Source organism: Armigeres subalbatus, chromosome 3, assembly GCF_024139115.2.
Source record: "Armigeres subalbatus isolate Guangzhou_Male chromosome 3, GZ_Asu_2, whole genome shotgun sequence".
Taxonomy (NCBI): Eukaryota; Metazoa; Arthropoda; class Insecta; order Diptera; family Culicidae; genus Armigeres; species Armigeres subalbatus.
Window position 1 is genome coordinate 281,298,010 of NC_085141.1, and position 15,166 is coordinate 281,313,175.

The window sequence follows — 15,166 nt, forward strand, 5'->3', positions numbered from 1 at the left end:
GGCATCAAAACACTTTACGAGCGCTTTGGTGAGTGTAAATATCAGATCAGAGCCCTTTACCTAGCTTCGGACCAGCCTGCCATTAGGGCGCTAGTTCCAATCTATCAACTTTCGTAGAGTAAATAAACTACTCTATTAGGTTATCAAATTTAAGATTTTAGATACAGTCAAACTGAAGCCTAATGAAGGTAAACATGTAGGAGCATTAGGGTGGTTCAAAAAACACTATTTCAATTTTTTGATAAGCCGCCCTTTTATTTATAACAGAAACATCCAAAAACACTAATTTGCAGTTGGACGGCACAATTTACGATGAAGAACCATGATACTCATTCAGTTCTTGTAGAATTAAATATAGAATGTTATGCTGAAAACTGCGAGAAGATGGGCATGGGCATGGGCGATATTGCTGTAACACCGCACGAGGGTGAACGAGGCACGATATAAACGGGCGCGGAATAGACAAAATAGCAGGAAGATCGAGACCGTGAAGAGACGGAGCAACTGTACCGCGCTAATAACGCACGAAAGTTCTATGAGAAATTAAACCGTTCAAGGGCAACGTGCCACTGGGCAACGTGCCACAGCCTGATATGTGTGGGGACATAAACGGGAACCTTCTTCCGAACGAGCGTGAGGTGATCCAAAGGTGGCGGCAGCACTATGAAGAACACCTGAATGGCGATGTGGCAGACGAAGATGGCAGTATGGTGATGGACCTGGGAGAACGCGCGCAGGGCATAATTTTACCGGCTCCGGATCTCCAGGAAATCCAGGAGGAGATTGGCCGGATGAAGAACAACTAAGCCCCTGGGGTTGACCAACTACTAGGAGAGCTATTCAAACACGGTGGTGAGGCACTAGCTAGAGCGCTGCACTGGGTCATTACCAAGATTTGGGAGGAGGAAGTTTTGCCGCATGAGAGGATGGAAGGTGTCGTGTGTCCCATCTACAAACAGGGCGATAAGCTGGATTGTAGCAACTACCGCGCAATCACATAACTGAACGCCGCCTACAAGGTACTCTCCCAAATTTTATGCCGCCGACTATCACCAATTGCAAGAGAGTTCGTGGGGCAGTACCAGGCGGGATTTATGGGTGAATGCACTACCACGGACCAGGTGTTCGCCATTCGCCAAGCACTGCAGAAATGCCGCGAATACAACGTGCCCACACATCATCTATTTATCGACTTCAAAGCCGCATATGATCGGGACCAGCTATGGCAGCTAATGCACGAACACGGATTTCCGGATAAACTGCCACGGTTGATCAAAGCGACAATGGATCGGGTGATGTACGTAGTTCGAGCTTCAGGGGCATTCTCGAGTCCCTTCGAAACCCGCAGAGGGTTACGGCAAGGTGATGGTCTTTCGTGTCTGCTATTCAACATCGCTTTGGAAGGGGTAATACGAAGGGCAGGGATTAACACGAGTGGTACAATTTTCAATAAGTCCGTCCAGATATTTGGCTTCGCCGACGACATAGATACTATGGCACGTAACTTTGAGAAGATGGAGGAATCCTACATCAGACTGAAGAAGGAAGCTAAGCGGACCGGACTAGTCATCAACACGTCGCAGACGAAGTACATGATAGGAAGAGGTTCAAGAGAAGACAATGTGAGCCACCCACCACGAGTTTGCATCGGTGGTGACGAAATCGAGGTGGTAGAAGAATTTGTGTACTTGGACTCACTTGTGACTGCCGAAAATGATACCAGCAGAGAAATTTGGAGGCGCATACTGGCTAGAAATCGTACGTACTTTGGACTCCGCAAGACGCTCCTATCGAATAGAGTTCGCCGCCGTACCAAACTGACAATCTACAAAACGCTCATTAGACCGGTAGTCCTCTACGGTCACGAGACCTGGACGATGCTCGTGGAGGACCAACGTGCACTTGGAGTTTTCGAAAGGAAAGTACTGCGTACCATCTATGGTGGGGTGCAGATGGCCGGGCACGTAGCCAGAATGTCGGACAGTAACCCGGTTAAAATGGTTCTCGACAACGATCCGACGGGCACAAGACCGAGCGGCGAGGGGCGCAGCGGGAAAGGTGGATCGATCAGGTGGAAGATGACTTGCGGACCCTCCGTAGACTGCGTGGTTGGCGACGTGTAACCATGGACCGAGCCGAATGGAGAAGACTCTTATATACCGCACAGGCCACATCGGCCTTAGTCTGAATAATAATAATAATAATCAACAGATACGTATTTCGTTTCCTACTTGAAAACTTTTTCAGTGTTTTGTTATCGATGCAATTGAGTCATTTTACACCACGGCGCACAATACTGTTCTAGCACATCCGAACACACCAAAGGCTTTTGCACAAGAAGATGCTAGGTTTATGGATCGAGGCAATGACACTCCACAATTCAACCCCCAGGTAAACAATTTCCCCACAGCTGGTAGTCATCAATAAAAACAAATAGCACTTCTACACAGTAGTCAACGCCAATCAACAAAGTCTTTATTTCACAAGTGAACTTGTCTTGAGTTTATCATAGCAAAATGTTATAAATAAAATCTAAATCTCAAACACAACCGCTTTGCTTAACACTACTGTCTCGACCTCCTTTTTTCAATGTCGACTCTTTTTTCCACTCCGGTGGACCGCATTAGAAAAAAAAAACGTGCGAAGATCTCCCAAATAACATTCTAGCAATCCATTAGTGGTTTCATGTAACCTCAGACATCGGTTTCTCCCTTCCCAACTTTCAAAACCTTTTCCTTTTCACAAGGTTTCAATGCCGGTATATACTGTCCGATTTGTGTCAATATGATCTCCCGATAGCGATACAGCACAATACTGAGGATCGTAATGGCGAACAGAACTCCAGCTAAAACCTCGTAATCATTCTCCAAGTTATCGTAATCATTCTCGATACCGATCAGGGCACCAAAGAACCGACCAAATCCAAAATGGGCGATCACCGGCAATGATTGGGCAATGGCGGTAACCTTTCTGGGAAGTATATCACGGAAATGCAGTACCAAGGTCACCCATGTCAAACCAAGAGTAGCCGGCAGTAGGGCATCTTCGATGATATCCCAGTATTCCCAGTCAAAAATGGCCAGTAGGATGAAGCGAAGAACCAGAGCAAGGAAAGCTGCCACAAGGATCTTACATGTGCCGAAAACTTGAATGATTCGCTGGGAGAAAACTAACACCGGAATCGCGAGGAGATCACCAGCCAGAAGTAGGGTTCTGAAAACGGTTCTGAAGGCGGACCCATCGGTAGCAGCATCTTTCGGGATATCAACCATGTGAGATTTGTCGATCGAGTCAATGATACTCCACAGTGAACCCAAACCAATAGTGATTAGGAAGGGCAGCCAAGATTGTTTGCCATACTTGATGAAAGCTGGCCCGGAGAAGAACTTCTGAGGAACTGTCTTGAACTTCCACCATTCTTCGGGAGGTGAAAGATCCATCTGTAGTGGACTAAGAAGAATAACAGCAGCAATAGTGTTCAAGATGATGAACCAGAAGTACGGTTGCTCATAGTCGTCATTGAAGAATATGATCCAACCAATTGCACCCCAAACCAACTGGCGACCGAAATCTGCGATACCCGTTGACGCATCACGGGTAGTGACGACGATAATTGTGTTGAACAAAGTGAGCGCTGCTAGCAGGAAAAAGTCCAACAAGGAACGAACGGATAGGTAGTAATAGTACGTAGAGTCGCCTCGGTCATCGTCACCGTCGTTGTCTTCATCCTAAGAAGAGCAAAAATTTCAATAACAGAATCAATCGATCGAAGAGTAATATGAAAACCTACACCGTCACATTCTGTTCCATACAGAAGGCTGGAATTGTGGGCATAGGCCTTGCTTAGAGAGCATTCTATGACAGGTTTACATCCTTGCTCTTGGTCCTTGATCCAGGCTTTGTCAATGTGACATTTGAATCCATCTAAATCGAAGACAATGTTAAAGTCAGCTATAAACTTTATTTTGACATGTAGTTACCCAATGGATAGACGCATTCCTCAACATCATCCCGCTCGTTATGTTCGTCAATTGAAGCCTTAACCTTGATCGTTTTGCCGTCAAAAGTATAGCATTGCTCCTCATCATCTTCGTCGTCTTCGTCTGAGTTATCTACAGCAGGATCGTGACAAATCTGTGGAGCGACATATTGAACCAAACCTTCGTTCTCATCAGGAACTCCATCGTTATCGTCATCATTATCCACTGCATCCGGAATGCCATCGTTGTCATCATCATTATCATCCGTATCTTTGACGCCATCATTATCATCATCGTCATCTAGATCGTTCGGAATACCATCACCGTCCAAATCGTTGGCATTGCGTGAGTTTGCGTCCAGAATATCCGGTATACCATCATTATCATCATCAGCATCTTCGGCATCGGGAATTCCATCGTTGTCGTCGTCCTGATCGTCTGTATCTGGAATGCCGTCATTGTCATCGTCATCATCTACGTCATTGGGTATACCTAGGGCAGATCAAATTGTGAGGAAATCATTCGTTTGAACGATAGTGCATAGCGAATTACCGTCTCCATCAAGATCGTTATTAATTGGTTGGCCTTCCTTATCATCCGGAATACCGTCGTTGTCGTCATCGATATCCTCGTCATCCTTGATGCCATCATTATCATCATCGTCATCTTCTGCATCTGGAATTCCATCACCGTCATCATCATCATCTAACTCATTGGGAATACCTACACGTGCGGAAAGGGGTCGTACCCTAATCATTACTTGCCAATTCTTGCCAATTCCAATTGAGACTTAATGTTCAATTTTTGTTTCTTTGAAAAATCATTACTAATGGATGTTAGTGATATGTTTTGACAGAGGTTGTTAGTACAGATCGAATGAAACTGGCATACCATCCCCATCTAAATCGTTGATATCGTATTTCGAATCCTTATCCTTGTAATCCGGGATTCCGTCATTGTCATCGTCCGTATCTTTCACATCGGGAACTCCATCATTATCGTCATCAGGATCCTCACTGTCTGGGATGCCATCATTATCGTCGTCATCATCTTTGTCATTGGGAATACCTAAGATTTCAGTAGTAACACATTTTATCACATACACGAGTGTTTCAATGTAGTTAAGATAGGCAAACATCGCTGAGATTTTGGATTACAGTAGAAAGTACTTGCATTTGTTAAGGACACGTTTTTGTTAGTAGCAGAATTGTAAAATTTCATGAGCATGGTGACGAAGAAATTGTAACGCTGATGGCTTCGTAACCAGTTGAACATCGTGCATTGTCTCTGCAGAATAACTGATGTCGCAAACTGCCTGTAGATTTATGTTATGAAAGTGAACAGTTGTAGATGGCACATTCCATGGCACACAAGGGAAGAAACAGGACTCAAATCGTAGAATCATTCTGCCTACATACCATCGCCATCAAAATCGTTTCCACGAGATTTTGCATCAAGGTCCTCGCTATCGGGAATACCGTCATTATCGTCATCATCATCCTCGGTATCGACGATCCCATCATTATCATCATCATCATCCTGTGAGTCCGGAATTCCGTCGTTATCGTCGTCGTCGTCTTGATCATTGGGAATTCCTAGAAAATAAGCTCAACCGATTGCTGTCTAACTCTACAACGATTCATGCGCCACTCTAACCGAACAAGACACGTGGATTTTAAAGACAATGATGTGTGTAGTGAAATATTCCCAAATATAGAATTCGAATGAAGCTTATTAATTAAGTTAAGTCTAGTAAAGTATGAGACACTGAAGGCGATATCACAGTTGATGGTAAGTAAATCATATGCTCAGGGTTTTGCCAAAAGGCACCAAGTGGCATGATATTACTTATGATATTTTGTCTGTAAAATGAAAATGGAAATCATACGCACATTGGTTGTAGGGAATCCTCAGTTGTGAGGTTGAGGGACATCCGATACGATTTATGATCAATTAAATCTGTTAAACGAAAGCATGGGCAGATCTGACTGACTTGTGATCTTTTGGTCGCAGAATGGAAAATAAAATGGATTCAGATCAATTCATTTGTACAGTGGTTGTTGGATTTTCTCAGTTATAAGGTATCCGACTCGATTTGAGCTACGCAAGTTCTTTGAGCTACGCAAGTCAATCGCAAGCTATCTCGTTTTCTTCTTTTTCGGGCCTCATTTCGCGTCTAGAGGCCACGCCACGATAAGTCGGCGGAAAAAAACACATTCCGCGTTTCCATTCTGATTATTCGAATATGCCGAAAAACCATTTTATGACGATTTACACATTTTGATTGCTAGTAAACTTGATTTGAAGAAAGAAGATGTCCTGCGCATACAATGCAGCCGGAGCTTGAGTTGTATTTTTGTGAAAGTGTGTAGCCTTGATCTTGCTCAGAAAGTGGTAATCGATTATGATAATAAACATGAAATAGACAATAAGACCTAGCCCTACAAGCTTCGTATTCGTCTTGAAGACGGAGCCGTCAAGGTGAAGCTCTTTGATCTACCTGAAGATGTGTCTATACAAAATATTGAAGAATTCCTTAGTGCGTATGATGATGTCCGCAATGCACGATGACGAAGATGGCGGGGGAACTTCGAATCCCCTGTTAGATGTTTCGCTGCAATCTGGTGTATCGAGTAAAAACAAAATGGACATTAGCAACGTAGTTTTTTCCAATAAAAACCCCTGCCACAAGACCTACCCTCCCGAATCAAGCGGGCCGTATGTTGTTCTCTTGCGACCCAAAGGCAAACGCCCGATTAGCAGAGATCTGGAAAAGCGATTTTCGTCTGTTACGACCATTGACATGGTTGAATCCAGTAAGTTTCGCGTCACGGTTAGTAACGTACCGAGATTGCCACCTGTGAGCTTTACACTCTCGAATATAAGGTTTATTTACCGTCAGTAGTGTGTGAGATTGCGGGGATGTTAACGGTGGGAAGTGTGACATGCGACGATTTGAAACAAGGTTTCGGTCGTTCCAATAACGCTTCTTAGCCTCCTCCTGTTGCGATACTGGATTGCAAACAAATGTATTCGGTGTCGCAGGAGACAGAGAAGCGGATTTATTTCCCGTCTGACTCTTTCTGCATCACCTTTTCCGGGTCCGCACTGCCTGACTACGTAGTGATTGGCAAACTTCGTTTACCTGTTCGGCTGGTAGGTGATGAATTTTGTTAGTTGCAAGCAGCTGGGCCATACCGCTCAGTGCTGCTGCAATAAACCTCGCTGTGCATCATGAGGAGAGAAACATGTGGAGGGGGCGTGCAAAACGGCACCGAAATGTGTCTATTGTAACAAAAGCCCTCCACATGCTCTTGAAGCTTGCCCAACGTACATACAGCAGCGAATCCACCAGAAGCGGTCTCTTCAGCAGCGTTTTCGCTGAAGTTACGTCGAAATGTTGAGGAAGGCCGCTTCTCTATACCATCTACTCGTCTCTTCCTTTAGACGATCAAGGTAGCTCTGACTCCGATGTCGGAAATGGGGAAGAGAATAAAACAGAGCCAGCAACCCTCAAAAAAGCCTAGAAAACGGCCTCAAAGTGAGCCCCAATCCAACATGGTCAAATTCAAAGCGGGTGGAAATACTCAAAAGCGTTCAACTTTTGTGGTTTCACATCGGGATGATCAAGTGTTTCCACCGCTTCCGGGAACATCTAAAATCCCAGATGCCCCACTTTTTGCGATTTCTCAGCCAGAAAGAGAGCATACAGAGCGATCCGAAGAACTTCCGAGCGCTCTAATGTTCACACTTTCTGGCATCGTGGAGCTCATCCTCAACTCCTTTGATGCTTTCGACCCCGTGAAGAACATGGTCAAAACTGTTCTTCCTATTCTGACTCCTCTCCTGAAGCAGCTGGCTTCAAAAATGCCCCTCCTCGAGTCATTTGTATCCTTCGATGGCTAACTTAGTCAATAAGGGTAATATGATTTCGATTCTACAGTGGAACTGTCGAAGTATTCTTCTAAAATTAGATATTTTTAAATTTTTAGTTAACAAATTTCAATGCGATGCCTTTGCTTTATGTGAAACATGGCTAACACCAGATGTAAACCTTCATTTTCCTGATTTCAACATAATCCGCCGCGATCGGGCAAATCGATATGGAGGCGTGCTTTTAGGGATCAAAAAACAGCACTCCTTCTATAGAGTCGATCTTGCTCAGATGTCTGGCACCGAAGCTGTCGCATGTCAGGTGACTATTCGAGGAAAAGACCTCAGTATCGCCTCGATATATCTTCCTTCTAACACCGCGATATCTCGTAGAGATCTCTTGCATATCTGCTCAGTTATGTCCGAGCCACTGTTGCTCTTGGAAGATTTTAACTCCCATGGCACAAGCTGGGGGAACTGTACGACGATAACCGTTCAACAATGATATACGACCTCTGCGACGACTTCAATATGTCATTTTTGAATACAGGAGAAGTTACACGAGTGGCAACTCCAGCAAGAGATAGCCGTCTAGATCTTCCCATTTGTTCGAGCTCTCATTATCATTACTAATACAAGTAAATGTCGACTTACTCCACACCTTTCTTAGAGCATATTGCTTGGAAGGTGGTCCAAGCTCCCCATAGTAGTGATCATTTGCCGATCGAAGTCTCGATTTCCAATGGACGTAATCAAACTGTTTCTATCGACCTCTAATATGACCTCACCGAAGCACATCGATTGTAGAAAATATGCAGAGGCCATCATTGATATCGTACAGACGATAGAAGCACTTCCCCCGCGAGAAGAATACGAGTTCCTATCCCAGTTGATCCTTAACACCGCTCTGCAGGCACAACGCCAGCTAATGCCAGGAGCTTCAATTAGTAGGAAACCACACAGTCCGCGGTGGAATGTCGAGTGTACACAACTTTGTCGCGAGAAATCCGGCGCGTTTAAAGAATTTCGGAAGCACGGTTCGATCGTACTTCACAAATGCTACATCGCGCTCGAGATCCAGTTCAAGAAGCTAGTCAAAGTGAAGAAACGCGAATATTGGTGCACTTTTGTTGAAGGTATATCGCGCGAGACCTCAATGAAAGCTCTGTGGACCATCGAGAGAAGAATTCGCAACACGTCGTCCGTAAACGAAGATCGTGAAAGCTCGTCGCGGTGGATACTCGCCTTTGCAAAGAAAGTGTGTCCAGATTCGGTACTGGTGAAGCAAAAGGCACGTGATACTTAGGGATGAGATGGATCGCCGCTTTTCGATGATTGAGTTCTCGCTTGCCCTCCTTTCATGTAACAATTCCGCTCCAGGAATGGATAGAATCAAATTGCTCAAAAACCTCCCAAACGTCGTGAAGAGGCGCTTATTAAGCTTGTTCAATCAGTTACTGGAGTGTAACATTGTTCCGGATGATTGGAGGCAAGTGAAGGTTATAGCCATCCAGAAGCCCGGAAAACCCGCGTCGGATTGTAATTCGTATCGTCCAATCGCGATGCTATCCTGTTTTCGGAAGCTATTGGAGAAGATGATTCTCTTCCGGCTAGACAAATGGGTTGAATCGTATGATTTGTTGTCAAGCCGTTTCACAGACGGGACAAGGATGGATGACTCCACTGATTTCGGTGTTTTCAACGTTTTTCATAGCGCCTACTTTAAGCTCAAAGAACCTAATTCCGTGTATACTGCTGAGCTAGCAGCTATACTCTATTTACTCGAGAAAATCGCAAGCCTACCTCCTGACCACTTTTTCATCTTCACCGACAGTTTTAGTTCCTTGGAGGTTGTTCGGTCAGTGAAACCGGTTAAGCACTCAGCCTTTCTTCTGAATGGGATGCGGAAAGCTTTGAGTGCCTTATCACAACGGTCTTACACAATCATCATGGCTTGACTCCCTTCTCATTGCTCGATCCCGGGAAATGAGAAAGCGGACTCTTTAGCTGAGGTGGGCGCTATGGAAGGAGATATTTACGATCGGAAAATCACCTTCGATGATTTTTTTACATTAGTTCTTCAGGAAACCTTAAACAGCTGGCAAAAGAAATGGACAAATGGAGAGTTGGGTAGTTGGCTGAATTCAATTCGCCCGTAGGTGTCGAAGCGTCCATGGTTAAAAAAATTGAATATGGGACGAGACTTCATTCGAACAATGTGTCGTCTAATGTCCAATCACTAAAACCTTAAATGCACACCTTTTCGGAGTGGGGCTCTTGGAAGGTAATCTCTGTGTTTGCGGCGAGGATTACCAGGGCATTCATCATTTCGTGTGGGCGTGCGAGGAGCATCGTGGCCCCAGATCTACACTAACTGAACATCTCCAAGTCCGAGGAAAACAACCAAAGCCTATTAGGGAAAAGTTGTCGGGTCTTGATCTCGAGTACATGTAACTCGTCCACCAATTTTTGAAAGTTGCTGATGAAAGGCTGTAATCATAGTCTGCCTATCCCCTTGTCTTTTGTACCCCATTATGAATGTCTTTCTCTTGTTGTGGATTTCAATGTCCCTCGTTAATCCCTTTCGTATGTTTTCCTCTCGTTGTTGTCTCCCAAGAAAAAGTTTGTTTGTCCCGTTAAAGATGTGAACATCGCGAAAAATGTCAACTTTTGAACATTTCCTACTATATTATTGTATTCCCTACACACTTAAAATAAATCGCAGATATCTGTTAAATTTCACCGAAATCCCAACAGCAGTACTGTTCGGTGAATCAGTTTTACAGATTTTTGGTGCCGAAAATTTGGGCGAAAAATCGCCGAAAATTTGGTGAAATAATTACCGAACAAATCTTCTGTTGAGATTTCGGTTAATTGAAGAAAAATTCACAGAAATCTGTAACCTCGACCAAACTGCGAGTTTTTCGGTTCCCTAAAACTAATACTATGTATAAGAATCAAGAAATGTATTACAAAACTTGATTTTGGCTCCGTAACGCTTCACGGCAAACGAGCCTTCCAAATAAACTAAATATTAGAAAAAATGTTCCACCGAGACCATCACCTACAATACATAGTACAGTCCCAATAACTTCTTTAAAGTCAACAACCACCGCTGGCGCTGCCGTGACCATTGCTTCTGCCATCACCACTGCCACTTGCACCGCCACTACTGGCACCACCATCCACACCACTTCAAATAAACCACCAAATCCGCAAGTGATAATTTCACCATTGCCTGCTGGAAAGTTCAAAAAACGTAAACAAACTCGTTAGCAAACAAAAATCAAAGATGACTGAATCGTGAGTTTGACAGATTGGTACACCTGATCCAATTTATCTTGGTCCCAACCAAGCACAACCGATTGTGACGATTTCGTTACCAGAAGCAAAAATTTTGCCGTCAATTTACACTACCTTTACTAATATTGATTATTTATTGAGATTTGTGCCATGAAAAAAGCAAAGGGAAGGCTAGTTTTTTCTATTGCCTTTGCAGAACCCCGACACTTTGACATGCAATGCCAGAAATTTGAGAGAAGCTACCCTACTGAGAATATCCGACTGTAAAAAAAATTGTTGTCAACTTCTGATGAACAAAGAAATTGGCAGATCTGCAATAGTATGACTAAAATTCAAAGATGCGATGGCGTAACGACTATCATTCATTCAGTCCATGTTGTGAAAACTGTGACGTACACCCAGGTTTTTTTTTAAAACGGGTGGAATTCATTAATTTCTTGGTTAATCCGAACTTTCACAGCTTTTCAAATACCACCTGAATTTTCTTTGTTTTTTTGTGAATTTTTTAGTGAGATTAACTCACTGTTTCATTGACGCTGAAGGGCTTAAAAGACTAAAACCAAACCGTTTAAAAAAACCTGGGTGTATTATGATCCTGCTGACGGGAAAATGGTACAATTGATGAAAATCAGTACTGCCGTTATACGCATAACTGTCCCATGTATATAGGAAATCCCAGCAAACATGGGACAAATATGCGTATGACGGCAGAGTATATGGCGGAACACTAGTAACACAGTAACTAAAATCAAAAATTTCGTATGAGATTGTGAGAATGAAATTGTCGGTACACAAGCAATGAAATGGATCTCAACTAGAAAAAGTAATAAACTTCTTCAACATTCCATGTTCGGTGCCATGCCAGTTTTTGCGTATTCTAAAATCATTCGATTACTGCTGAATGTCAGATAAATTTAATTTTCCTTTAGTTTTGTTGTACAGGGAGGACGTGAAGTAATGGTATCTGATATTCAAAACTAATCTATAGATTTTATCATACGCACAAGCAAATAATACTGAAAGCTGAATACTATATTCAAACTACATAGCATATTATGAGATCATCTCAATGGCAATTTTCTTGTCGATAATCTGCATAACATGTTATAACTCCGTAGTCTGAACGTAGTATTACATACCGTCGCCATCGAGATCATTGCTCAAGGATTTTCCATCCTTATCCTCACTATCCGGAATACCGTCGTTGTCATCGTCGTCATCCTCGGCGTCCACGATACCATCATTGTCATCATCGTCATCCAGCACGTCCGGAATGCCATCATTATCATCGTCGTCGTCTTTATCATTTGGAATTCCTAGAAAATATTTACTGTCTATGTAGATCTACGATATGTCCTCAATCAAATATTCGAACCAAAAGTCAAAGCTACGGAGTCCCTACTGATATTTATAAGTCTTGAGATCCACCGACCCCGTAGTTTTTACAATTCGGTATACAATCTTGGCATTATACAAAATCGCCAGATTCTTATAGACAAAATTTGTGCTTCTTACACAGAAATTAAAAAAAAAGCATGATGAAATTTGAATGTTATAATGTTATAATCATTTCTGCAGCGATTCGCAGTTTGGATAGAGTTTTAGTAATTTTCAATGAAATGAAAGAACATGAACAATTGAAATCTGACAGTTTTCGGTAGCCAGTCTTGAATTAGATAAATATGTCGCCCCAGAATATTTCTATTGTGTAGTCTATAGCTTCCCAAAGTTGGGGGGTCACGGCCCACTTCCATAAGATTTACACAGGCTGGGTTGTCGCGACCCATAACTTTGGGAAACTATGGTGTAGTCTGTATGACCTCAGCGACATTTTAAGGGGGACATCGCATGTAATGTAACAATAACTACCCAACGGGGATATTTGATTGTATAAAAAAATCTTGTTTAATTTTTAAAACTGCAATATTTAGTATGACTGAAATTCAACGATGCGGAGGCGAAACTATTATCATTTTTGCAGGCTACGTAATGAAAACTACGACATTTTTATGATCATGCTGACGCAAAAATTGAACAACTGATGGAAATCAGTATATGGCGGAACACTGGAACAGTAACTGAAATCATAAGTGAAATGGAACAGTTTCGAAAGAAACAAGCTTCTCCAGCTTTCCATGTTCAGTTTTGCCAGTTTTTGCGTATGCTAAAAATCATTCAATAACTGCTGGTTGTCAGACAAATTCAATTTTCCTTAATTTTTTATGGAAAGGGAGGACGTGAAGTGATGATATTTGATTTTTAAATGTAATCTATAAATTCTATCATATGCACAAGCGATTAATACTGAAAGCTGAATACTATATTCGAACTACATAACATATTATGAGATCATCTAGATGGAATTTTTCTTGTTGATAATCTGCATAAAATGTTATAACTCCGTAGTCTGAACGTAGTATTACGTACCGTCGCCATCAAGATCATTGCTTGAGGACTTTCCATCCTTATCCTCACTATCCGGAATACCGTCGTTGTCATCGTCGTCATCCTCGGCGTCCACGATACCATCATTATCATCATCGTCATCCAGCAAGTCCGGAATGCCATCATTATCATCGTCGTCGTCTTTATCATTTGGAATTCCTAGAAAATATTTACTGTCTCTGTAGACCTGTGACATGTCTTCAATCAAATATTCGAACCAAAAGTCAAAGCAATGGAGTCCTTACTGATATGTATAAGCCCTAATATCCACCAAACCTGCAGTTCTTACAACTCGGTATACAATCTTGGCCTTTAAAATATGTCACCCCTGAATATTTCTTTTGTGTACTCTGTAAACATATGCTCGACATGTGAGATTTTTTTTGTTCAACCAAAAATGATTAGTTTACTGCAACTTTAAGTAACGGATCACAAAATACCGATAAAGCATATAAGTTTTCATCTTTTTTTTCTACTCGTTACTGATGTGAATTTTTAAATTTTAAATTCTTCGCTCGTCGAGAGTACCAAGGCCAGGGGCACTTGGCAGGAGGAGGAGGCAAGATGACCACCCTCAGGTCCAACCGTAGGACCTTCCATTGGTAGATTTTAATTCAAATATCCTTAATATTTGAACATTTCAAAACTTAATACTAACACATAAAATTTTAATAGAAAATTGTAAATGTCTAAAAATGGTCGACGAAAAGGAAACTAAGGAATATCCAGGTAATCCTTGATAGAAAAAATGTAGGTCCAGGTGACATTTAGTGCGCTGCCCTCCGGAGATACTTGAAATAGCTTGATGTGGGCGATTTTCGCCAATTGTCGCGGTCAGCCCTCTAATTCCATCTGGTCATCCAAATTCAGAATGGAAATTATATTCCGAAAATGTTCAAATATGTCCGATCGTAGTTACAATAATACAGAACGTCGGAAGTTAAATTAAATAAAATCTGAACGCTGTATATCAGTTTTAGAGCTCTGAAAAATGATGGAAAGCAGCATATTCGTTCTTGCATTGCTGCCAGAGAATTTATGGCTATGCAGGTGAGGCGACAGTAATGAGATTCGGGAAGTGCGAGGCCCCCCAGCAGACCTTGTTGGAATCGGTGGTTTATGTTGCGAGGGACTTAGAACCCGGGTTGGGGCTCCCAGGCTGCCCGGTCACTGGAGGGGACTCTTAGCCTTGGGGTAAGTAACCAAGGAAAGCCCGAAAGCCTCGTGTTGTTGGAACTTACTCCCAAGATTGACCTCGGGATGCCCGTTAGGGGAATCTCTGTTAAGGAGCTCGGCCACCGGCCTTTTAAGAGCCATTGAATTTTCACCCCGGCGGAAGCTTTGGAGCTATTTATAGTGGCTGTTGAGAAGTTACAGCTCCTCGCTCCATGCCAGTGGACTCGCGCCACTGGGGGAAGAACGACGCTGGCAATCGTGTACCACAGAATCTGGTCCCCTTCAGTGAGGAGAGAGATTTTATATTCTCCGGAGGTGGCTGTGGCGAAAGAGGCGGCTTTTCGGCAGATGGCCGCTAGCGCACTGTGGCGAAAAGGCAAGATGTCTGC

The 15,166-nt window shown here is 42.9% G+C and overlaps 1 protein-coding gene across 15 annotated transcripts in view; it reads right to left on the reverse strand.

Annotated features, from left to right (window-relative positions):
- Nucleotides 1-2,453: 2,453 nt before the first annotated feature.
- The window catches only part of LOC134224636 (uncharacterized), a 155,019-nt gene continuing 142,306 nt past the window's right edge, over nucleotides 2,454-15,166 (reverse strand). For 7 of the 15 annotated variants that reach the window (XM_062704077.1, XM_062704082.1, XM_062704087.1 and 4 more), the window contains 8 exons: nucleotides 13,584-13,760; nucleotides 12,296-12,472; nucleotides 5,399-5,575; nucleotides 4,872-5,048; nucleotides 4,533-4,703; nucleotides 3,981-4,472; nucleotides 3,791-3,924; nucleotides 2,454-3,728 (listed from right to left, as the gene is read on the reverse strand). In XM_062704077.1, the coding sequence (XP_062560061.1) occupies nucleotides 2,694-3,728; nucleotides 3,791-3,924; nucleotides 3,981-4,472; nucleotides 4,533-4,703; nucleotides 4,872-5,048; nucleotides 5,399-5,575; nucleotides 12,296-12,472; nucleotides 13,584-13,760 (2,540 nt within the window). In that variant the 3' untranslated portion in view covers nucleotides 2,454-2,693. The remainder of the gene's footprint in view (nucleotides 3,729-3,790; nucleotides 3,925-3,980; nucleotides 4,473-4,532; nucleotides 4,704-4,871; nucleotides 5,049-5,398; nucleotides 5,576-12,295; nucleotides 12,473-13,583; nucleotides 13,761-15,166) is intronic. The other 8 variants (XM_062704088.1, XM_062704091.1, XM_062704078.1 and 5 more) reach the window with 7 other exon arrangements.